This window comes from Anser brachyrhynchus (assembly GCF_964034855.1).
Source record: "Anser brachyrhynchus genome assembly, chromosome: 11".
Lineage (NCBI taxonomy): Eukaryota > Metazoa > Chordata > Aves > Anseriformes > Anatidae > Anser > Anser brachyrhynchus.
Window position 1 is genome coordinate 10,975,525 of NC_137706.1, and position 24,949 is coordinate 11,000,473.

General features: G+C 48.4%; 1 protein-coding gene across 2 annotated transcripts in view; it reads right to left on the minus strand.

The window, feature by feature from the left end:
- Positions 1–24,949, minus strand: part of CSNK1G1 (casein kinase 1 gamma 1) — a 154,910-nt gene that overhangs the window by 54,186 nt on the left and 75,775 nt on the right. Inside the window, exons 1-3 of one of the 2 annotated variants that reach the window (XM_080607396.1) lie at positions 9,701–9,786; positions 6,330–6,746; positions 449–489 (exon numbers count right to left, since the gene is read on the minus strand). In XM_080607396.1, the coding sequence (XP_080463522.1) occupies positions 449–489; positions 6,330–6,507 (219 nt within the window). In that variant the 5' untranslated portion in view covers positions 6,508–6,746; positions 9,701–9,786. Of the gene's footprint in view, positions 1–448; positions 490–6,329; positions 6,747–9,700; positions 9,787–24,949 lie in introns of those variants that run through there. The other variant, XM_080607395.1, reaches the window with a different exon arrangement.

Here is a 24,949-nt window from a genome sequence, read left to right on the forward strand (position 1 = left end):
TTTTACCATCCTGTAATGTAAAAGGAAAGAATCACACTGAAGAGGCTGTGACCATATATCCTTGGACATCCAAATCAGAGGGAGGATTCACTGGATTGGATCTTGTTTTGCCTGTTGCATCTGCAGGTTCATGGCCCAGAGAATTGATGGGGTCTGCAACAGAAAGGCTTGGTCCTGGTGACGAGGAAGGGGTGACAAACCTGCCACCAGTGCTGTCTGCCACCTTGGGAAGAGGAACAAGGTGCTCGCAGCTACTGACCATTTACATACTGTGAAGGGCTGGGTGCTTTCCTAGTTCACAGCATTCTCAAGAACTTATCTCTGTTTAAACCTGTTAATCTGGCTGAGATCAAGAGCAGCAATAAGCACCAAGTGGGGAAGCTGCTTTTTGTCTGAGTTTCTAGCACCAGGTACAAGTGATTTAAGAACACCCGAAGCTCCTACTTACCAGTTTGATCGCTACATATTCATTGGTGTAGAGATTTTTGCCTGTGAAGGAAAAAGAAAAATCTTTTAGTTGCACATTCAACACTTCCAGCTCGGAAGACAACACAGAATAGTGTCACTGATCACTGACTGCAAAGATCTGTCTGTCTTTTCTCAATTACTCTCTCAGCTTCATGCCTTCAACTGTTTCAGTCTCAAAGTAAGAAGCTGCAGCAGCTCACCAGGACAGACAAACAGCATTTTATACCCAGCACAAGGTAACTGTGTTTTACAGTAGCAGTTATGTTCAGTGCAAGCATTTGAGGAGGTATCGCAGACATATGTTTTATTATCCACACCACGCTAAAAAAAAGCCCAGAGAACAAAAAAAAACAAGAAGAGTCAGTATCATTTCTTTCAGAAGTGGCTTGATTCTGCCGGACACTGAGCAATTTTATCCTATGATCTATAGGGAGCTTCACCAGCATAATTGTGCTACGGATCAGAGACTACTGCAAGTAGGCAACACAAACAGCTTCCGTACCAACACACGGCTTTTGTTTCTTCCTCTACGAACAGGCAGGCGCGACAGGCAAAACGCTGCCTTCGTGGCAGCAGAAAGGCAGTCCTCGTCATCTGCTACGGCCAGCAGCTCTCACACAACACCGTACCAGCAAACTACGCAGCTGTTCCCAGGATGTTAAAAGTTACACTAGAAGAACAAAACTCGTTCTCGAGACCCCAAACACACCCTACTATTTCTTCAGATCTGTTATGAAAAGCGATGATGTCCAGGCTGGTAGAAAGCAGGTTTGCAGCTGCATCAAGAACACTCAGGAGCTGGAAGGTGGCTTCACAGCACGGCCTGGGAGAGCCTGAAGGCCAAAACAGCACACCGGCAGGTGGTGGGATAAATGGCTGCACCTTCTGGGACAGGTAAGGGCTCCAGCCTGATGCTATCCAAAGGCTAGCAGGAGGAGAACTTGCAAGGGTACAATGAGAAGGCAGCCTAAGTACACTTTGATTATCTGCTCCCTACTAGCGACCAGAGATCTAGCCCTACCAGCAGCTCCAGCTCTCCCACTGACACTCCCCTCCTCCTTCAAGGAGGATTGAGCTCGCTTCGAGATGCTCAGTTTGAGGATGCTGAGACAGACTAAGGGAAGCTCCAGCCCAGGTACCTGAGGCAGTTACACGCCTCAAGCAGCAGAACAAGAATAATCCAGGCAGCACGGGTGCCCTGCGGACTGCAGGACCCTCACCGCAGCTTCAGCACGCAGGGGTACGGCTCATCCAGGGCCCCCCAGCCTGCTCCTGGGCTCTCCCACCCAAACAGCAAAATGACACTGGGAAAACAGCGTCCCTTCAACTCATTGCAAGGTGAAGAAGGACACTGACAGCAGCCTCCATGTACGGGGGGCCGTAATCCAGGCTGTTGCGGTCTGGCTCGTAAGGGCAAGAACTAAGCAGAAGAGAATTTTGAGAGTGAAATCCTTGAGAGTGAAATCCCCAGCTGAAAACCTGGGACTGGCAAAACTCTAGCACGAGATGCAAGGCCAGCAGCCAGAGGTAAGGGAAGGAATTCATCCTCCAGCTCAGCCCTTTCACAGCAGTCGTGGGGCAGACTCTGACCATGAAGGTGCTACCAGGTCCACCTTCAGACCTCCAAAACCCTTCCTACAGCTGCAGTGGGAGAGGCTTTGCCAGCTATGACAGCAAGTCCAAGTGCCAGAGACCTCTCCACCGGCTCGCTCCAGACAGATCTGCCCCTGGGTTTTGCCATCACACTGCACAAGGTGTCATGTTTTCTTCTTCCTCCTTACACAAAGCTGAAAAGGTTTTAAATGGAAGAGTGAAGGCTGTACTGCTCACAGGACAGAGCTGCACAGAACAGTAAGTCATGAAGGGAAGCTGCATCTTATCTCTGCCAGCAGGGAGCTGTAATACAACCGAGATGATACAACTGTGCTAACAAAGGCCCTTCAAGTTCAGGCAAAGCTTTTGATGGGGCAGCGATTAACTCCATGCCTCAGTTTTGGGAAGATCCACTGACAATTAAGAACCATATGTCCTAAATGAGATGCGATGCTTTAACGTGGGAAACCTGGCAGCGTGGATTTCCCAAGCCCTGGCAGCAAGATGCGCCAAGCACATGGGCACATTCCCACAGGTCAAAGTGAAAAGCCATAAGTGCAAACCTCCTGTGACTGAGACGAGTCATGCCTCGACCTTTCAGTCCAGCTCAAAACTGTACGGATGACATTTTGGTGACAGCTCAGGGCTGGGCAGTGGAGCAAACGCCCACCCAGCCGTCCTGAAGACCAGGCAGAGCTTGCCCCAGACAGCACTGCGTCTGCTGCGACCATATCCCAAGGGAACCTGAAACACGAGGTCACACTGATTTTGTAGCACCACATTCACTATCGCTTCTAGAGGGATAGTCTTTCCAAAAAAGGGACAGTAGCGTAGATCCTTCCTATACTCTACTCTTAACCCATCTAGCACTATTCCAGCCCGGCAGGCACATGACAATTTTATTATTAGGGCAAAGACATAACCAGCCCCAGTATCAGATGCCGTTATAATTTTTTCCTTTTTTAAAGCAGGACTTCAAGCTGCAGCACGGGCTCTGCTGGGCAGTTCTTGCTCCCAGCAAGGTGCCTTCCCAGATCTCATCTACCTGCACTGAGCAAGCGAGCAGCCTGTCCTCCCTTGGGGCTCACGGATCACCGCCTCGCTGCTGAGATGCTGGAACTTCATGAGATCTGCGCACGACTCAGGCCACCACCTGACTTCAGAACACTACACAATTTCTCTGGGTAACATGCTTCTCCAAAAATCCCTTTGTATCCTCTCTTAATAAGCTACAGCACCAATCAACAGATTGGATCCAGCTCTCCTAACATTTTTTTTCCTTCAAACAGGGAGAAAAGCTGTATGAGCTCATTTTTACATAAGTGGATGCGGAGTTTTGAAAATGCCAGGTTATGTTTGCATTGGAGCAAAAAGATCTGGGCTCCAGTCTACATCTCTGCATTAAAATAAGCCACTGGTCTGTCCAGAACTTCATGCTTATTTAAAAAGAAGGAAACCTATAGAATCTCAAATAATTTCACATTAGCATCTGTTTTATGCTTTACTAAATAAGAGTGCCAAACACTGGGGAAAAAATGAGACCATCGTAGAGGTTAATTTATCCTTAACATTTCTTATGGTTCAGGATTTCAGGTAAGTACAGACGTGACAGTCGATGCATTGAACCTGCCCACAAGCTGTTTAAGCTCCAGAGGTTTTTCCAGTGAAGACAGAAAAAATCCATTTGGTGAGTTCTGAGGTCAACCCAAGGATTTGAGCAGCTTGCCCAAGGAAACAGCCATCAGTTAAGCGTGTTTTGTCTTACCCCGGGCCAGGCACTGATTTTTGTGCTCACTTCCCTCCCATCCCAGCTCGTCTGCAGGCTGGAATCCAACTGCACTGCTCCACGTGACCAACAGCTTCAACAAAGTAATACCCCCGGGGCTATCTGTATTTGGAGCAAGAGATCAACCCAAAGCAGCTCAGCTGGCGTTCACAGAAGTGCCTCGATGCACGGCACCTCCCTCCCTCCCCCGGAGCCATCAGCCCTCTGTCTGGTGCTAGGGAAGAGCTTTGAGTGAAAACACAGCACCTGAAAAGAGAAATCCTTCGGAGAATTGGAAAATGTATTTTCCCCTTGCTCGTCAGTCTACAGGCTGTGCACAACTTTGTTCTTCCTGCGTTACTAAAAGCATTCGCTGACACTTTACTTCTCTGAAATCATGTTTTAAAAAAAAAGCAGAGGGCACGCCATTCATCTTTGCAGAACAAAACTGTTATCAGGGACTTGTTTGCTCCTATTTCAAACTGACACACTGCTTCTCCTTCCCCACTGCACAACTCAGCAATCATTAGCATCACATCTGTGCAACAGAAAGATCTGATAATTAACCAAAAAGGCGTTGAGGAGTTCTTACAGTTATAGTGACTGGCAAAAAGTAATAGAAGTTAAAAAAACATATATAGCTTCTATACAGACTTCCTGTCTAATTGCCATTATCGGTATGTACAGCCCGCTGCCCAAATGTAGCGGGCTGCAGCATATTTGGTTAACACATATTAGCAAAACATTTACCAGTGTACCAAAAAAACCCCAACCCCAAACCACTGAACCAAAAAAAAAAAAAAGACCACTCAATTAAGAGGTGTTTTTTTCCTCTGATTAAAACCAAATTTCTCTGTAAACTGATCTTCTCACAAGTGAAATCTCTTACATGAAGTCCTTCGAAACAATATGTTAGTACAGAAATCCAATACTGCTCAGAGAAATGTGGGGAGAAGAGCAACCACAGAGACAAAAAGCAGCATTTGGGCTCCAGCTGAACAAAAGCAGGAACCATTTACCTGCGGAGAACCAACACAGCTGCCGAATGCTCGATGCTGTGTGGATGGCAAAGCAATTAAATGGCTCTTTCCATATGGATCTTGCTATATTGTGACATTTGCTGTTGGGGGGGGGTCTTTGAAAATGCTACGAAGCTATGCAAGTTATGTTACTGTAAGGATCCAGACTGTACTATCTTCAGCTGTAGATAATGTGCATTCACATTCAGGAAATTGGAAAATTTTGTCCCTCCCTTGGTTTCTTGGAGCATTTCCGCCTTTGGAGCATTATCTCTGCTCTTGCAAATCAATAAAACTTCTCTGATGTAATGCTGAAACCAAGACCACCCATTTACCAATACAAGCCGGTTGATCTTCATCCTGCGGAGAAGCCGCGTGTCCTACAGATGCGGTAACTACACCTCGGAATGACAGATTAATCACACAGATTCGGAACAGGAACCTACAGAGATGCCATGGGTAGTTATGCGTTATAACCCTTTGGTTACCTGAAGCAACTGCCCGATCAATTTATCTATCATCCCTTGTGCCTGACGCACAGACTATTTCAGTTCTGAGTAGATACCACGGCTGGGGAAAGCGGTATTTATATCAGCCAACCTGCCTTCAGCACCCTCGAGTTTATTAGCACAGCAAACCACTTTGTTCAGCAGACAGAAGGAAAATGCAGCTGTTTTAAGGCAATCAAGACCACCGCAAGCTGCTGCTTCTGATCTGAAAAAGCTACCCCAAAACCACACACTGGGAGCTCAGGAGCATGTAATTAAAAACACAGCCTGCTTCCCCCACCTCATTTAAAAAACAACCAAACGCACCACTAACGGGCCTTTTGTCTAGGCTGACTTACAAGCCCAACAGGCAGCAGCCCACAAAGCCATCTGTCTGGGCGGCCAGCTGCAAGGCACAGGGTCAGAAAACCAACAGACCAAGAAAAAAGCAGGGGCCGTGATGCAGGCAGACGAAGCGGCCAGATGGGCAGGCTGCACGCCCCGCTCCTCGCCAGCCAGCGCTCAGACACGGGGGGCAGGTCAGGGAGCAGGCGACAGGGCAGAAAATGGGGCTCTGGGGACAGTGAAGGAGGTGGAACTGGGAAGATGAGAGTGCTAGGAAACAGGTCTCAGTCATTACTTTCATAGGGTGTCCTAGCTTACGAAAAAGAGATTGAGAGCAAGATTTAGCAATCCAGACAGTTAGAGAGATTTTTCACCTTAGGCAAGACATTCAGCGTTGAGAACAGTCTTCATTGTTGGGATTGTTCAAAATTTGCATCTTTGGCCTCTCCAGTGTATTCACTTTGACTTTATGCAAATAAAAACAATGCTAACAGTTACATCTTCTGAGTCAGAAGCTTCAGGTAAGGTAGCTCGACACTTGGGAAACAAGCACATGCTGTTCTCAAGCCAGGGTAAGTTTTTATGTATTTATATTCCAGTGGTGAAATGCTAATCTGGATAATGCAGGCCACTACAACAGCTAGTTCTTACCTAGTCTGAGTTCTCCAAAGTTGCCACACCCAATCTTCTTGCCCACTCTGAAGTTGGGCCCCACCATAAGAACGCCTGAAGACGCAGACGAGCTCGGCCGAGAACCATGACCGCTCCTCCCCGGCATCCCTTTCGTCGTCCGCTGCCTTTCATCCTTTTCCCTATTGGGATGGTCCATGATCTTAGAAAAATCTCTCTGCCAGCGAGCTGGCAGAAAGGAATCTGAGCGTGCACTCTTGTCCTTGGAATAGAAATAGGTAATCCAAAAGTATCTCAGTCAGGGTCCAAGAGAGTCATGGAAACGCGTGGAGTTCTTTTGGCACCGTATCCAGTTTCCTAATGCATCTTTATAGTGTACCAAGTGGTCGATTATGTTCTTGAGAACTCAATAAAGGCAAGTTGCTTTTGGTTTCTCACCTGGGGAAAATAAAAAAAAAAAAAGATATATGAAGTAAAAATCATTATTTTAAAATACCAAGCAAGAAATGTACAATATGGCAAACCTCCAGTACTTTCCAAAGCTATTTAGGCCTCGAGGAAATTAACAGCTATATAGGAACTTTATCGTTTTCTTAACAGTTTTCTGATAAAAAGCCTTAACATCACGATGGGAAGTAAGTGCTGCCCATCCACCACTTGCTGCTGAAGTTGTCAGGACAAACACTGCCCATAATGACAAAAGCGATTTCTATCACAACGGTGCGTCAGGTGGAAGCCACAAGGCGATCACGTTCCATCTTTAAAGCAACTGTTAAATTTTTTTTTCTTCTTGCTTCATACATATTTAAAGGATTATACAAAAGCCAGACAAAAAATAGAAAGGAGCAATGGAGAGGTGTCAAGAAAAGAAAATACTGAAGCACTTACAAAGTTGCATGCATCTATCACACTAAAAAGTCAAATTCTCCTTCATTTTAGGTCCTTAAGTTGACCTCCAACATACTTGCCAACTGAAGCTAGTGTATCAGAGATGACCAAAATGAGTAAACAAAGCAGTATTATTTGCAACTAGAATCAACATAGCTGGAAATATCCCCCCACATCCCAGGGCTACAGGCGCTGGGTTGTGTCCCTCTAGGTCTGCGTTCTTACTTCCGCGTGGACGCTGAAGTTTCAGCGCTTGCATGGAAGTCAGGAGACACCTCAACAGTCAGCAGAGATGTGCTGCATGAAACCACGGAACAGGAGTCACCGTGGAAGGACACCAGCAGTAGAACACCATCAGGTACACCCAGAAACCCAACCATATTTACGAGGGGTCAAAAGTTACTACGGCAATAGACTCAGTCCTCCTGGAGCAATGTATTTGTAGCTTATTTTTCAGAGGATTTAGCCAGGCTTTGCCTGGTTGTTTTATGAAATTAAATGAAGCTAACCTACTTACTTCCAGTCCTCCAAAAATGAAAGGCAAGAATTATTACACATCCACAAACCAGTGGCACAGAACAAAAGCATTAACTCTTTTGAAATATGAGTATGTTCTCCCTAACCTTCAGCTGTGGTGTGCTTTTATTTCTTGAAACTTTGTTTTGATCTGAGGCATCTGTATACAAGGCAGAAGTCATCCACAACGGGTCCTGCAGAGCATGCAGGTCGCTAGCTACAAGCTGGAAATTCCAACTTCTGAACACTAAACTAGTCTTTAGCACAACTCTGACCTTTTCTGTTCGTTTCCATTTGCAGTTCTGCCTGCTCACACAAAATAAAAGGTACAGTTCTCCCCAGCCTGAGCTCCCTCCCCTAAATCAGAAGTCCCTCCCCTAGATCAGAAATACTTCTGCAAAAAAAGCAAAGATTAAACAAGGAGAACGCGCAGCTCTAACACCACTTTGCAGTTACTTTTTACTGCCTTTGTTCATACGTCACTGGAGGCTTCTACATTGGACAGGGAGTTTGCAGCAGGACTCTGAAGAGACTCCCCTCTTCAAAGGAAGGTGCTAGTCTGCAGTGTATTAGAAAACCTCCAGTACTGAAGAGGAGCTAGTAACAGGGTCAGGAAATACCCACACACGTGGATCTGCTTCACGCAGGATGACAGTCCCACAAAAACACCCACCTTTAACTGTGTATCTACTAATGCTAGGAGCCTAGTTCAGGCTGCGCAGGCTACAACCCACAGGATGTTGTATCGAGCCCATGACTCAGCAGCTTCTTCTCCAGAGAGAAAAGCAGATGAGGTCTTGCTACCATCCGAGAACTGTGCTGCGCCTGTCGTACACCAGCAGCACGTAGCTCCCAGCGAGCTGCCAGCCACGGTCGGGCACCGCTGGCCCAGCCAGAGAGAGAACAGTTGAAGATGCTCACCTGCAAGGAACCCAGTGCTCAGCATTACCGGGCTGTAGCTGCACCTCCACCACACGTAATTCAAGCTTCAACACTTAAAACTGAATATGGATTAGCAGGAAGTAACCGTTAGAGGCAAACAGGACGAACTGGTTCCCATCACAGATATCCCCAGCAGACCCTCCAGCGGCAGCACTTACTGCGACAGGGTGAGGTAGCACTCTTTCTCAAAGCTGTTTACGTAGATGCCAGCACGGTTTTATTTGCTTTGTGAAATCAGCTTGCAGGAGCGATGACGATGCTCTACCAGACATCAGAACAGCACATGGACTGGGCCCCACCCCAGTCTGCCCTGGGAGAAGACTCGCTTCAAAAACCAACCCACAAAAAAGGGTCCCTCACTGGAACTAAGGAAGAACAGAAATCGAGTATCTGAGGATGAAGGGGTGCTTCTGGGGCTGGACTACAGACTAGCAAGATGAGCAGAACAGAGGAATCCCACGAATGAAAAAGTTAAGAAAACACCCTTGATCCTACCAAAGCCAGAGGGGAATTTTTTTCTCCCTGCAGACAGAAGTCATTATTTTCATCTAGGCTGGAAAATCCATGGGCAACAACTGCAAACCTCACAAAAGGGTAACAAAAAAGCCTCTAGCAAGAGCTAGATCCCTTCCCAGTTTACTGTTGGAAAAAAAATCAATGCACACAGCTTTGTAGACTGAGGAGACACTTGGAAGGTGGGCTGAAAACTTTGAGAGGAAGAAACAAAATCTGCATGACAGGGACTGATTAGAGCAAAGGAAGGACGAATGATACAATTTTGGTAAAGTCACAAGTTCCTTTTCTTTCTTGAGACTTTCTTGCTCATTCAGCTAACAGTTACCCAGCCAGCAGAAAGAGTAAGAAAAGTCAATATACGCTGAAGCCACCAGAAATGGCTTCAGAACAACCGTGATGAGCATTAGGTGGACTGGGCAGAGACTGGCTGCTGAACGATGCACCACAGCTCACTGTTTTGCTGTACGATGTCAGAAACCTTTTAACCTTCTTTCTGCCCGTTCTGCCATGAAGAACTACCAGCTTCCTACCTGAGAGCAGACGCGTCCCAGTAACGAGGTTGTTTTGCAGCAGAACCTGATGCCTGGGCGCAGATCTGTTCAAAGCGCCGGGCTACCTGCTGGCAAAAGACGGCAATGATACAGGAGGCATTTCACTGGCCATTGTAAAGTGGAGCCGAAAGCCACCAAGGGCAGAGACAGTTTAACATATTTCAAACAGCTGATATTTGAGTTGTCCTCAGCTTGAAGTGGCTGCTTGGTCACTGCTCCATGACACAAGGACGTCGTTCCCATAAGGGCTGCTCAAGCCTCTTGCAAGCACAAGCCCCTCTGAGCCTCAACAAACACGGCTTCCCCCTCCTCCAGGGTCAAGTCCCAGCTCAGCCCAAGCTCCATGTGCCAGGTTTCAGATCCGAGAGCAGAAATACGCTGCTCTGTTTGATGCTTGCACCGTCCTGCTCACTGCTCCTCAGGCGGGACAAGCACCTCCGTTCTTCACAGGCAGATGAAGCACACAGAGCTCCACCATGCATTTTCTGGCTTGTGAAATAAGATTTTAACAGTTACAAGCTCCTACACCCCCATCCTTCCCCAGCGTTTCGCTAATTTGTATAAGGTCTTCCCAAGGGGAAGGATGGAAAGGTCACGCCTGAATCTGAGAACACGAAACATCCTCTTTCTTAGCTGAAGCTTCCTGCAAACAGGAATTCAGATCAGCAGTGAATAAGAGGTTTGACAACATCTTTATTACGGCCATCCTGATCCCAGTTGTCAGTACACCAAATTGCACAAAGATCTTTCACTATTGCTACTACATGCTAACAGTATACTAAGAGCATATAGTAGCAATAGTGAAAGTAGTAGTATCTGGCATCAAACATGGCTTTTGAAGGCTAACAAAGTAAAAGCACTTGGTTTTGGAAGAGGGGTGGCAGAAGAATGAAGACTAGACCGTAATTTGAAGTCAGTCGCATTAAAATTTAAAGACTACTCAGAACACCAGGACTATTTCCTGCCACGATTCAAACTTTTTCATAATGATTCTCCTTCCTACCTTTCCACCCACTCAGCAAGATTGCTCCCAAAAGTTACGTGCATTTAAAGAAAGCTGCAGGAACATATTTGCCTAATGGTGACTCAGTTCAATTCCAGTATTCATTTCACTACAATGTGCTCAAAGACAGGGGAACAGTTATTTAATAAAAGACACAGGCTTGAAAGGAAATTACTTAAAGCACAGTTAGCTAAATAAAGCAACCAACTTAGTATCTTACACGCTTCCAAACACTTAGGACTTGAGATGTAAATCACTACCGCTCCTGCACCAATAAAACCACCCGGCTAGAGCTGCACGCCAGCTACCAGCCGGTGGGGAAGGCAGCTGTCATTCCCCTTGCGATCAGCCGCAGCACGAAGAAAGGCTTCACGAAGAAAGGCTCACTGCTCACTGAGCGCTGCGTACAGCACAGGCACGCCACAGCTCTGCTTCAGTACAGACACTGCTTGAAGCCACCCTGTTTCCCCAACAAAGTCCCTCAGTTTGAAAGCAGCAGTAGCGAAGGACAAAGCAAATGACACTAGCGCAAACAAGTCAGAGCAATCCTTACTTCTACCCTTCGAAGGCAAAGCTTGCTTCCCGTGCACCAAAAATTTCTTTGACCTGCTTGAGATGCTCCGGAGACCTCTGAGACAAGGACAAGAGCTGTCAGTCTTGCTTTGTGGCACAGTTTCAGACAGTATCTGTCTGAATCAATATCGCAAGTGAATCCTTTCCTCAAATCAAATCAAGCAGGCCTGATCCAGCTCCATGTGCACTTTCGATTCACAAGGGATTCAAAATGTACTAGGCTGCAAACGCGTGGTGTATGGGTTACCCAGCTAACAAGTGGAAGCACTTCAACCCTACAATTCCTTTATCCTCCTTTTTAAAGCCAAGATCTTGAAGAAAGCCCCATATTCTGTTGGGATGAGTGACCTCATCCCACTCTGTATGAAAACAGGGACTCCATTTCTCAAAGCATCTCCACAACTCTTGCTTTAGGACATGGCACGTGCCTTCCCACTGTTTCCTCCAACGTCCACCCCATGTGCGCACGCAATACTTTTGGTAAGTGTCTTGATCTGGGGAGTGTTTTCCAGGCAAGATCTGCTCTTTTCCATGTGACTTCAAACACTATAAAATCCTCCAGGGCTCTCAACTGAGATGTTATAAATGTACGGATATGAGACCACCAACTTGCACGCTCATTCCATGCAAAAAGTGAAGCCTTCAGCTGCACAAAGCTTCACTTGCTCTGCCGCGGATCGGGACAAGCCCTCCACCCTCTGGAGAAGGTCTAACAGCCAGTGCGAAGGTTATGAGTTTGGTTTGTTTTTTTTTTTTGAAACCAGGACACATGATGCGTTCACACACATTCTCAGCACCTGTCAACTCCTTTTATTAGCTTACACTCTTAAGTTTAGAGGAACAAGCTGGCTTTGTGTCCCGTGTTTCACTGCATACATTAACAGCTTCCCAGGCATCAGCGCTCTTCCTTTATTAAAATGAGATTAGCAAACCTTTCACTTACAGCTTTGCTCTCTTCCACACAAACACCTCCATCAGCTTCAGCGCCTTCACGCCTCCTCATCCCAGCGCCTCACCTCGTCCTTCTATGACCTCCCACCTCTTGTCCTGCCTCTGCCCGTGCTACTTCCCAACTGGCCCCAACAAAAAATATTTCTTTTTTTTCAGAGCCACAAACAGCACTAGAGTGACCTGGTTTTAGCGTCCTCAATGTTGTGAAAAACAACAGAAAAACTGGAAAAAGTAGGTTAATATTCTCTGTTTCAGTTTAAAGCTGGTAGTGGCAAAGCTGGCTGCAGACTGCAGCAGGCGGCTGCATGCCATGTCAGATGTCCCACATGTGGGAGGCTCCTTCCACATCAATGCTACAGATGCTTTTTAAACACTACGAGTCGCTTCTGTTGAATCACTTGACCAAATGACTTAATCTTCAGCTTATGCAGTTAGTTTTGTTCAGTGCTTCATAGGCAGGGGGGGAAAAAAAAAGGTGAGGCATACAAACAGTATTTAAGTCTAAATTGTTGGGAAGGGACAGGGATGGACAACCGCAGAGCACGACACTCACTCCTTACTCACGGATGCACAGGGCTGTCAAGCTGACATACTACAATTCCAGTTTTCACAGGAAGGGGTGAACCCAAATGAAGTCTCACTTCCCCTACTTGGGAAGCAAACTGACTGAAGTCTTTCCCAAGATCCTGTGAACTTCCTAAAAATGTTAACTGTGTAACCCCCATCTGAACACGTTGCCAGGTGACTTCTCTAAGTGAGGCTCAGGCTGGATGTTGATCATCTCACCAAGAGCAGCACCAAGAGCATCCTGTACGTTCATTCCTGAACTCTGTTCTCCAAAGACTTTATACAAGTTCAGTGTGAAAGCTGGGAACATTACAGAGGGAAAAAGTAACCTAGTTCTTCCACACGCAGAATCTCGGAACAAAACAGACCATTTTCGGGGAGGTGGTTTGTGTGACGCAGGGCAGAGTCTTCGACTCCCCTTCCCCACTCATGTTTAAGCCAAACGTTTGCAGCAGCCACGTGTGTGTATTCCTACACACGTAACAAAGGGCTAAAGACCTCAGTCTGCCAGAAAGAGAGGGTTAGTGCACTTCATTAGGAGTTGCATGGAGCTGGAACAGCTAGACGAACAGCTGAATGCTTAAAACGAGAAAAAATCCCCTAATGAAACCTGAGGCTTTGTTTGTTTGTTTAGGCTGGGAAGAGGAAGAAAGACAAAGAGCAACTGCCGGCCCAGCTCCAGCCCATCTTCCGAGGCTTGCTGCACACGTCAGACGCACAGCCCCCTGCATAAAGGCCTGACAGCCAGCCAAACCCGCTGCAAACGGTGCAGGTGCGCTGCCCACACACAGCTGCACGCACAACCCCGGCGCTGCAGCCCGATGAGGGAACCGTCGCATACACACCGTTTTTGAGATCTACACCTTGATATTACAGTCACCAACCCCAGCCTCTGCAAGGCTCCCGCAGACCAGCAGAAGCATGACATTTAAGATACCATCTGCTTGCAAAAACAGGCTGCGTAAAGCCGTGCCGGATCAGGTTCCAGCAGAAACAGATATTTATGAGGATGCTATAGAGGAAATGAGACAAAAATTGGCAGTGGTGAAGGGTCTGTAAAAGACACTGAGCAGGACAAGAACTCAGCAGACGTCCTCTTCTGAATCTGGCCTCCACACATATCTATTTTTTTTCTTTTCCCAATCTTAAAATACCAGGTTACCTAACAGCAAAAAGAGCTTCAGGCACACCTATGCCACCTCCTTCCTTTCAAGCAATGGTTTTTGAAGGAAAAAGGGGCAAGCCTACCAAAGAATAGGTTACTTCCAGATAGCCACATGCATCTCCAAGGAATAAGCCCCATCAGGCAAATTCAGGTGCTCCAATGGCATACAGCGGCTGCGGGACGTAGTTTGCACTTACTGGTACCACCAACGAGCGCAGTCCTCACTCGATGAGACCACCGCTGCGGCTTCACCTGTGGAGCAGGCTGGGATCACTGGGAGTAATGCTGCTTTTGCAGATTTATAGCGTAATTTAACACAGATGCACCTCAATAGTCTGAGACTGTTTCATCTGCCTGGCAAGGAAAAGCAGCCTGGAGGATGAATTGCAGACAGGCTTGGAGAGCTTGAAAAGACTGGTGATTTGGCAGTTAAAGGCAAGAAAAAAAAAATCCTTTGCACTATCCAAACCATGAAATGCCTTTTTTCTGCTTTCAGAGAAGAACGCGAGTATCATGTTCAGAGCCAACACGGCTTTCACGGTGTGCGCGTGCGGGGGGAAATGCCTCTTATTAGAAGAAAAGTCCTCCTGAACTTGAACAGAGAGGGTCACAGAAAACCAATGACCCTTTAATAGCAAGGAGTAAGTAGAAGTCGTGCTAATTAAACACAGCTCGAGCTGACAGGCAGCCCTGACTAATCCAAAGCGATGCTGAGAAGCACATTCTGACCTGGCTGCGCACCAAAATGAACATGCACACTCATCAGGTACACGTTTCCCCTGTGAAAGAGCAAGCTCATGTCAAGTGCCACCTACTATCAATAAGAACAGCATCATTACTAAATAGCAACCAAATGGAACTCAGATGGAGGCTGGAAGGCCCCAGGTCCCCAGACTCCAGAGTTCCACGGGGCAGTCACAAGGACGCCCGTTGCCTTTCCTCTGACCCACCAACACTCAGGGTGCCTCAAAAAGAGCACGAATGATCAGAGTAGCCTCTTGGTTGTCTTGGATCAGGAGGATACTAAATCTCTGCCAAGGCGCACATCTCTTAAAAAGAACTTCAGACACTGCTGGTCAGATGCAGGATCCACAATCGAGTTACTTACATACATAGCACAATGCCCTGAACACAGCTGCAAAGACCAAGAGACAGCCAGCCGAGGGGGAAAACGTCCTGGTGATCCTGCTGAGCACCTGACGGCTCAGGAGACACAGGGAAGCTCGTCTGGCCTCGCTGGGCACTGAGCCCTACGCATCTGCACGCCGTCCCAGCAGCAGCACGCTCACCGTCGACGAGCTGGGTAAGGCTTTGCCAGCACTGCAGGAGGCAGTAAAGCCTTCGAGAAGCTACTACTTGCGTGAGAAAGGAATGAAGTTATGAAGGTGCATCAACAGCAGGTCCCTCCGGAAGGAGCTTTATGCGCGTCTCTAGCTCTGTACAAGGATTTAGGCGCTGAGAAGAGACACACGCCATAAACCAGGCAGGATTAATCCCTGCAGGCTCTCGGAGTTGCCCAGCGGATGTCTCTCGGTCCCTGCCTCTGGGCAGCTCGGCGCTGGAAACTCCTCCCAGGAGCCGGTTAACAGAATGGAATTGCAGCGGAGAGATGGCTGGCTCTTAAAAAACAGTCATGGCGATGCCAAAAGGGGACACAATAGCATAGTAAGAGGGAACATATAAAAATACTGAGCAATTTTAGCATATATAATCTTTTCATTTTAATGCCTGAACTCCACCCTCTCCTTACGTGAAGGGGCTGCCTTTTCCAGCAGCCACAGGGCCATGCCCTCGCTTCATATAATTAGATTAGACATTTGGCAGGAATTCAACTGACGTTACCTACATTTTGTTTGCAGCTAAGCTACTTCTCAAGGAGGAAACCATGTACCTGAGAGCACACGGAGAGAAATCTCCCGAAGCCCTTAACGCACTGTTAGGACGCAGGCAGAGGTGACAAACCTTGCAGCCACATGCACAGGTCAGAGAGCACAATGCAGCAGAAGAGGAAAGAATCGCTGCTCATGGTTAAGAAATGATGCTTGTTTAGGGCTGATAAATATGCTGCTACAGTATAAGCAAATCTAAAAGCTACATTCAAGAAAGGGCAGCAGCTCCCAGCACACCAATTCCCTGCCGTAAGCACCTCATTCTCCCCCAGCCCTCTGTTTCTGTAGGGCCAGGTTTTTACTGGTACAGCTTGCTTCAGTTAAAAAGGGATTCTGTAGCACTAAGCAGGCAGGCAAAAAAGTTGACTAGAAGTGTCTGCATTGTCTTCTTCAGTCCTTTGTTAACCCCAGGAACAATTTTCACAGACAGAGCTTAATACTTAAGGCACTGTTACACTCGGAGCCTGAAACCTGCCGCAGCAATCTGTCTGCCCTTACCATTAAGGGATTATAAAAACTTCATGAAGTCTTTGCTGCAGCTGTGCTATACTCCCAAAACAAGCTGTCAAAAAACCCCAAGCCCACCTATCCTACAGGGTAGCATCCTTATAGCCCATCAAGAATAACCTTTTCCTTTCTCTGAAATTTAAGATTTGCTTTTTTCCAAGCTCTCAACTGTGTATCCTTATGAAGCAGTTTAGCTGTCAAAAGAGACTGATTTTGATAGTTACGCAATTGAAAAGGTGCCAAGAGTGACATACAGACAAAGCAAAATACCTGCTGGAGATGTACAGCCCCCTTGCAGGAGGGCTACGAGATGCTTAGGAGCTCTGTGACAGTTTTGTGGAATAATCCAGCCTCTCGCTTTTTTACCAAGCAAAGGTCACTGCTGCGGTTTTGCTGGCAGCTACAAGCTGCCTCCTCCCAGTGCAAGGTACAGGCTTGGTTACTGGTTTCGTTCTGTGCCCACCAGCGGCAGGACAGGCTACACCTACGCAAACACTGCCAGCTCCATAAAAACCTGCACTTCCTCAGCAGAGCAATTAGATATCATATTTTCAAGATACACGATTAGACAATTACATATGCTCAGAGAGTTAACGTTTGTACCTAGTTACTCCCTTGATATGGCTAGGGCCCAGCCCGGATCACTGACCCACAGGGAAAGCCAAGATGAAGTTGACAGCAGTTTGAAAATTTTCATGTGCTGGAAGAGTGCTTCTTCCAGATGTAGCAGAAGGAACTGTCGTTCTTCTACTCGTGCTTCACGAGGCACAGCTTCTTGGTAAAGGCACTCGCAGGAGGTCTGCGTGGCACGCTGTGCTGACAGACATGACGCAGAGCTGCTCGACGCCTGGGTGGCACGAGGAGAGCAAGAGATAGCAACAAGTACTATCTGGTTTCTCAAACTTGTCTTGAGATAAGCTGTGGAGATTGCTTTCAGCTATACCCATTTAGCCAACACAGTCAAGTTTCTCCCTTTTCTTAAGGACACAGTAATTGTACAAACTCAGTAATGCAGACCTCTGCAGCTGGTACCAATACCCCTCTGTCTGCATCCCAGCACCACACAATGCTTATTTCTACGATAAAGAAATGCTATTTTATTAGTAAATAAACATCTCAGCTGCCTTAACGCATTTGCCAGGCCATCTTGCCTCCTTCTACCCAGATTTAAACCCCCCGGGCCAGAGGAGGTCACCACTGAGGTTACCGAATGCGGAGAACAAGCACACCACGAGGTGCCTGCCGTTCCCCTCGCCCCGAACGGGCATTTCCACGCGTTGCATCAGAACCGACACGACGGGATGCCCACCTACAGCGCACTCGGTTTCGAGCAATGACTGCGAGCAGCAGAAACAAGCAGCACTGACACAATCGTTCAGGCTTGCAGGCATTTGATGTAGCAATGTCAGCTTAAGGAAATGGTGTGCAGGTTAGCAGGGGAAAAGGGGAGAAGAGATTTTTCCAGTTTCGAAGAGACAATTTCACAAGCCAGCTTTTCCTTGTTCTCTTCTTTCCCTCATGTTACGGACTTTGCACAGCTCATGACCTAGCTCCTCTGTTTGCTGTAAACTTGAGAAATGCCTGTATAAAGCAAACATTATGCCAAAACAAACAAATCATCCACCCACTTATGGTCCGGCAATTTATTCAGAAGGAAAGGCAAGGCACGTACCTATAGAGGCCAGCCAGTATGAACATGAGTAAAGCCAAGTCTTGCTGTTAAAAAAAGGAAGCACTTTGCTCCATTCCTAAAGAAATCAGATTTGTGTTGGCCTCAGATGTGTCAGTATTCCTGTTTTGCAAGCTTCTGAACCCATTCATGCGTTTCAATCCCATCTGACGTAGTTTTCAAAGACCTTCCATTTCTGCAGCTGTTCTGACAAAGCCAGAAGAGAGATCCACACGTTCCCTCACCAAAGAAATAACGAAGCACGAGCCCCATTACACAGCAGAACACAAAGGAATGCACATGGGAGAAGAGTCCCAACAGCACACAAAAGAGCTACAGGAAAAGAGTGACCGTCGGTCCCCAGAGAAGCTCCTGAGGGATGCTCCCAGCCTATATCGATGCCTGCCCCGTTCAGGGAAGTCCCAAAGTGAAAGCTTGATGAAAGTCTATTGCCCTAAAGTTTGTGGAGTACAGCAAACAATGAAATTTAAGATGAATTTCAATGGTTTTTTTGAGCAGCCAAATCCAGAGCCATTCCTTAAGAACAGGATTGCTGAGGGATGAGTGAACAGAAAAGGGAAAAAGGAAGCTGAGAAGCATTTTGACGGTCCAATTGAAAACAAGCATCCAGTGCAATCTTATGATAAGAAGGCTTGTACTATCCTTTGGTCTCCAAAACAGAACACCACAAAAACACAAGGAAGTTTTAACTGTAGTAAGAAGAGCTCCACGCAACTGTATTTCCCATCCAGTAATGGAATCAGTTAGCAACATGGCAGAGAGAAGCCTAACGATTCCTCAAGAACCCAAACAACTCCCTGTAACAACACGAAGACATGACTTTGGCATAAAGAGATTAGAAGACATCTCGTGCCTTCCCCTGAATTACCAATGGGGAGAAACAAAGCCAATGCCCACAGAAATACACAACACGCAAGGAGCGACGAGCAGAGGCAGCCACTGGTTCCTGAAGCCCAAGGACAACGTGGATACATTTGGGGAAAATATTTCTCGCTATGAATCGTGCCTGGCTACACCGACTGACTTTTAAATTGGAAACCAGACTAGCTGAACGCATGCCTCTTCCCATTTTGCTTATCCATAATATCAGCCTCCAGGATTTTCTGCCGATTTGACATTTTGCTGCTCAAAGCCTAGCCTTCTGAAGTCCCAAACATCAGCCTCGCAACAACCGGCAGCCGTTCCAGCTTCCCATGCAGCTACAAAGAGGAAACCAAAAAGATTCTTGAAAGCCCTCTATTCTGCACTTTCACACCCATCTAGATTTCAAGTTGCTTGAGAGAGTCCAGCACAGAACCACGAGGATGACTAAGGAAGTGGAGCAGCTCCCTGACAAGGGAAGGCTGAGGGAGCTGGCTCTCTTTAGCTTGGAGAAAAGGACACTGATGGGGGACCTTACTGATCTTTGTAAATATGGAAAGGGTGAGTGTCAGGAGGATGGAGCCAGGCTCTTCTCGGTGACGTCCAACGACAGGACACGGGGCAATGGGTGCCAGCTGGAACACACGAGGTTCCACTTAAATACGAGACAAAACTTTTTCACGGTAAGGGTGACAGAGCACCTTCAGCCTGGATTTTGGGGATAGAGGTGAGTCTTCTCACGACGCAAGGCCAATACAACGCTTAAGCAATCTCAGACATCCCTTCAGGTTATTGTTACACATTTTGTGCTTTATACTCGTTGGTTCCATGCTCTCTTCAGGATGTCTCCGACGCTCGGGTGTCCAGCTGCGCGTCAAGGACATCCCCGGCTCCCAGGGGCAGTTCCCAGGCCGCGGGACGAGCTCCTGGCCTGGACCCCAGCCTGGCAGACACGGCTCCTGTCAGCGTGGAGCAGCCATCTCACATCACCATTGTCTCACCGCAGCCAGGCAACCTCTGGCACTGCTGACATCAGGGCCACCTCGAGACCCTTGTGATGCCATCGCTGAGTCACTGTCACCCTACGGCCTCACAAAAGGTGGCTGGCCATAAGTGCCTTGAGCAGCACGCCCCCGGCCAGTCCAGCTGGTGGTACTCGCGAGCTCGAGGTCCCACTGCTGGAAGGCGAGAGGCGGAGCTGTTGCACGAGGCACACGCAAAGCCCTTCTTTCTGCACACGAGCCATCGAGGTCCTTCGGTAATGTTATCGAATATCTGTACCTCTATGGACCTCACCTATCCTAAGTATAGTCTTGCCTTCGAAGTATAACCTATCATAAGCAGAGCTGCCATTGTAACAGCAATGCCTGTAGTCCATACTAAGAATCTTTCCCGCTCTAGTACTATAGACAACTTGGATGAACCTAGAAAGTTCGTGTATACTTGCTGCTAGAATATTTTCTTCCTGCTTCTCTCTGTACTAGTCCTGCCGGTGGCACGCGAGGCGGCGAGGTCCAGCCAGCGAGACGCGAGGCGGCGAGGTCCTGCCGGCGAGACGCGAGGCGGCGCTGAGCCATCCTGACCGCAGGCTGCTGATAACCACCTGGCACCAGGGCAGCCTACCCCAGGGGAAGACCATCTCTACGCCAGGGCAGCTGCAGGCGCCATGAGCCAGCAACAGCACGAGCAGCCAGAGGAGGCCCCTGGGGACGAGACGTGCCCCATCTGCCTGGGCCAGCTGGCCAACACGGCTTGTGTGGACCCCTGCAGGCACTCCTTCTGCCTGCACTGCATCCAGCCCTGGGCCGCTCAAAGAGCCACCTGCCCGCTGTGCCGCGGGCCTATTGCGGACATCGTGCGCCTGCTGCCGCCCGCCCAGCGCGACGCCTCGGCCCACCAGCCCCGCGGAAGACTGCATCGCGACGCGGGGATGGGGCGGCAGCAGCAGCAGCGGCGCCACAGGAGCCCTTCCAGCTACCGCTCCCGCAGCATCTCGCCCCGGCGCAGGGAGCGCGGCCCTGACGAAGCACAACAGTTCTTCCGCAGCCGCTCCTGGCGCTTGCAGCGGGACAGACACATGCTGCCACAGCCCCTGTGGTACGTCGACGATGACGACGACCTAGCCTGGCTACGTTGGATCCAAGAGGAGGAGCTGGGCTCTGGCGACCACGCGGGCCGCCAGGCCAGGCGCCGCAACTGAGCGGGCGGCCGCGCCTCACGTGGGGACGGGCTGGGGGTGGCAGCCACAATTAACCCACTATTAAATTATGACTTTTCCACCCTGCAAAGCCTCTGCCTGCGCTTCTTCCTGCATAGGTCGGGGGGAGGGGGGGGGAGGGGAGCGGTGCTGAACGCAGCCCTCTCCCGCTGTCCGTGCCGCAAAGTGGTGGTTTGGGGATGTCTGCTGTTGACGGGGAATGCCTGCGAGTGGCGGGTCCCCAAGTGAGACTTGGGGATGAGAAGTCATTTGGGGGATGAGAAGTCATCATGGGAATGGGAAAGCGTTGGGGATGGGAGCGGCCACAAAGGTGACCTGGCCCGACTGGGAAAAAGGCTGACAGCAAAAGTCTCCTAAAAGCCTGGCAGAAGAGAATGCTTGCCAGCTGGGGAACCGCGCCTGGCAACGCGCAGCATCCTTGCAAGGCGCTGCTGGCCTCCTGCAAGTGCAGCCTAAGGGTACCTAAGAACCAGAGACTTCCTGAAGACACCACCACCAAGGGCAAAAGGAAGCAACTAGAAGAGCAACGGGCTGTCTGAGAAGGAGGAATTGCTCTGCGAAAGGTGCCATTCTCAGAGACTAGGAAGCAGCGGTGCCTATCGCTTGTCTCAGGTGAAACACAGAAATTAGCAGCGTCTTTCAGCTGCTCAAAGGAGGTGGTGTCCTATGTCTTCTTCTGTCTCTTTTGATAGAAAAAGGACTCCTTTTCCACCCAAAATGGAGCGCCTCTCTCCCTCAGAGCTTCCTGCGCTGCACAAACTGTTCTTGCCTACACGCCATCCGAAACCCACTGAACCTTTGCTGGGGATGCGTGCCTGACTCCCAGCTCCGTGATGGGAGTCTCACGTCTCTGAAGTGACACTTTGTTCTTGATTCGTTGGGGCCCACTCCTGGGTTCGGTCTCTTCCGAGATGGCTTTTCGTAATTAGCCTGATACCTCTCTCAATGCTTGCCTTTAATCACAGAACATTGCCTAGTGGTGACTTGTGGTCAACGGCTGCCCAGGGGGTTGGGGAGTCTCCTTCTCTGGAGACTTTCAAAATCCGCTTGGACGAGTTCCTTTGTGGCCTCATTTAGGTGTTCCTGCTCCAGCAGGGGGACCGGACTACAGGAGCTTTCACGGTCCCTTCCAATCCCCAACATTCTGTGATTCTGTGAAAAGTTCACCTTTTAAATTAACAACAGGTATTTGCAGAAAATGCAGATCCTGATGATGACATCACTTTGCCCTAAAACACGTGGCCTTTTGCCTGAAGATTTCTTCAGGTGGAGCTTTCACATTCCTTTCATGAGTGCCGATCTCATGGAGCACAGACAAGATCTTATTCCACCCCGTTACTCTTAATACCATAGCACAAATTATTTTCTCTTCCCTCCTTCACCACCAAAACCACTAGTGCAATGACCCTGCAGGCTGCCAAAAAAAACCGAAAAATAGTTAAATTAGGAGTATAAAGCAACCTAAGGTTCCAAATTGACTCCTAAGGCCAGCAGATTGCTTGTTTCAATCATCTGGGGGTTAAATTCTTCCATAGGAAGCCCAAAGCTCTCTCGGACAAACCAGTACAGAGCTGTTAATAATAAAAACACACAAGGTTGCGATCAATCAGAAGTGATATTTTGTCCCATGCAAACTTACCTCCTAACCACAGACAAGTCATACCACTCGTGCTACCAAACGTCTTTCTGTCCTCTGAAAGGCACCCGAGTCCCATCCAAACCCTTCCCCACAAACAAGTCTTTGGGTAAATTAAGGAACGGCTGACCCTCTGAAACCCTGCCTCCCAGAACTGCAGATCATGTTTGGGCACTATCTTTAAACTCTACTTTTCAAGATAAGTGACTTCATTACTCTGTCCGTTCCCTTCCACGCAAACAATATTTTTTTCAGCCTTCTCGAGGGTTTAAGTCCAATTCTTCAGCCTACAAAGCAGCTCTTCCACAAGGCAAAATAAAGGAGCAGGGCAGCATCTCTTGATAGCATCTATATACAATGCCCAATATTCGCCTGTACATCGCCCGTCAAAATTGTCAAAAGTCACCTTTTGTGCTTTGCAACCTGAAAGCTGGTGTGGCCAGCTTAGACGTCCGCAGCAGAAAACTCCCTTCTTTTGCTAAGTGACATTTCCATTGATAGAGAAGAACAAGAAGCAACAGAACAAGAACTGGAGGACACTGTTCTCCCACAGACACCGTACGAATTTGATTCCCTTTCAGCTGGAGGAAGAAGCTGAGGAGAGACGGGCACTGAGGACAATCTGACATCTGCTTCCTTTCAAGGAAATGCTAAAAACTGGACTTCAACATTAAAACAAAATAAACTCTCCATCACGGTGGTCTGACACTCATACCTCTGCGGAACGAGCCTGTGCGTGGAAGACGGGAAAGCCTACCTAAATGAAGCCCAAGGACAACGTGGATACATTTGGGGAAAATATTTCTCGCTATGAATCGTGCCTGGCTACACCGACTGACTTTTAAATTGGAAACCAGACTAGCTGAACGCATGCCTCTTCCCATTTTGCTTATCCATAATATCAGCCTCCAGGATTTTCTGCCGATTTGACATTTTGCTGCTCAAAGCCTAGCCTTCTGAAGTCCCAAACATCAGCCTCGCAACAACCGGCAGCCGTTCCAGCTTCCCATGCAGCTACAAAGAGGAAACCAAAAAGATTCTTGAAAGCCCTCTATTCTGCACTTTCACACCCATCTAGATTTCAAGTTGCTTGAGAGAGTCCAGCACAGAACCACGAGGATGACTAAGGAAGTGGAGCAGCTCCCTGACAAGGGAAGGCTGAGGGAGCTGGCTCTCTTTAGCTTGGAGAAAAGGACACTGACGGGGGACCTTACTGATCTTTGTAAATATGGAAAGGGTGAGTGTCAGGAGGATGGAGCCAGGCTCTTCTCGGTGACGTCCAACGACAGGACACGGGGCAATGGGTGCCAGCTGGAACACACGAGGTTCCACTTAAATACGAGACAAAACTTTTTCACGGTAAGGGTGACAGAGCACCTTCAGCCTGGATTTTGGGGATAGAGGTGAGTCTTCTCACGACGCAAGGCCAATACAACGCTTAAGCAATCTCAGACATCCCTTCAGGTTATTGTTACACATTTTGTGCTTTATACTCGTTGGTTCCATGCTCTCTTCAGGATGTCTCCGACGCTCGGGTGTCCAGCTGCGCGTCAAGGACATCCCCGGCTCCCAGGGGCAGTTCCCAGGCCGCGGGACGAGCTCCTGGCCTGGACCCCAGCCTGGCAGACACGGCTCCTGTCAGCGTGGAGCAGCCATCTCACATCACCATTGTCTCACCGCAGCCAGGCAACCTCTGGCACTGCTGACATCAGGGCCACCTCGAGACCCTTGTGATGCCATCGCTGAGTCACTGTCACCCTACGGCCTCACAAAAGGTGGCTGGCCATAAGTGCCTTGAGCAGCGCGCCCCCGGCCAGTCCAGCTGGTGGTACTCGCGAGCTCGAGGTCCCACTGCTGGAAGGCGAGAGGCGGAGCTGTTGCACGAGGCACACGCAAAGCCCTTCTTTCTGCACACGAGCCATCGAGGTCCTTCGGTAATGTTATCGAATATCTGTACCTCTATGGACCTCACCTATCCTAAGTATAGTCTTGCCTTCGAAGTATAACCTATCATAAGCAGAGCTGCCATTGTAACAGCAATGCCTGTAGTCCATACTAAGAATCTTTCCCGCTCTAGTACTATAGACAACTTGGATGAACCTAGAAAGTTCGTGTATACTTGCTGCTAGAATATTTTCTTCCTGCTTCTCTCTGTACTAGTCCTGCCG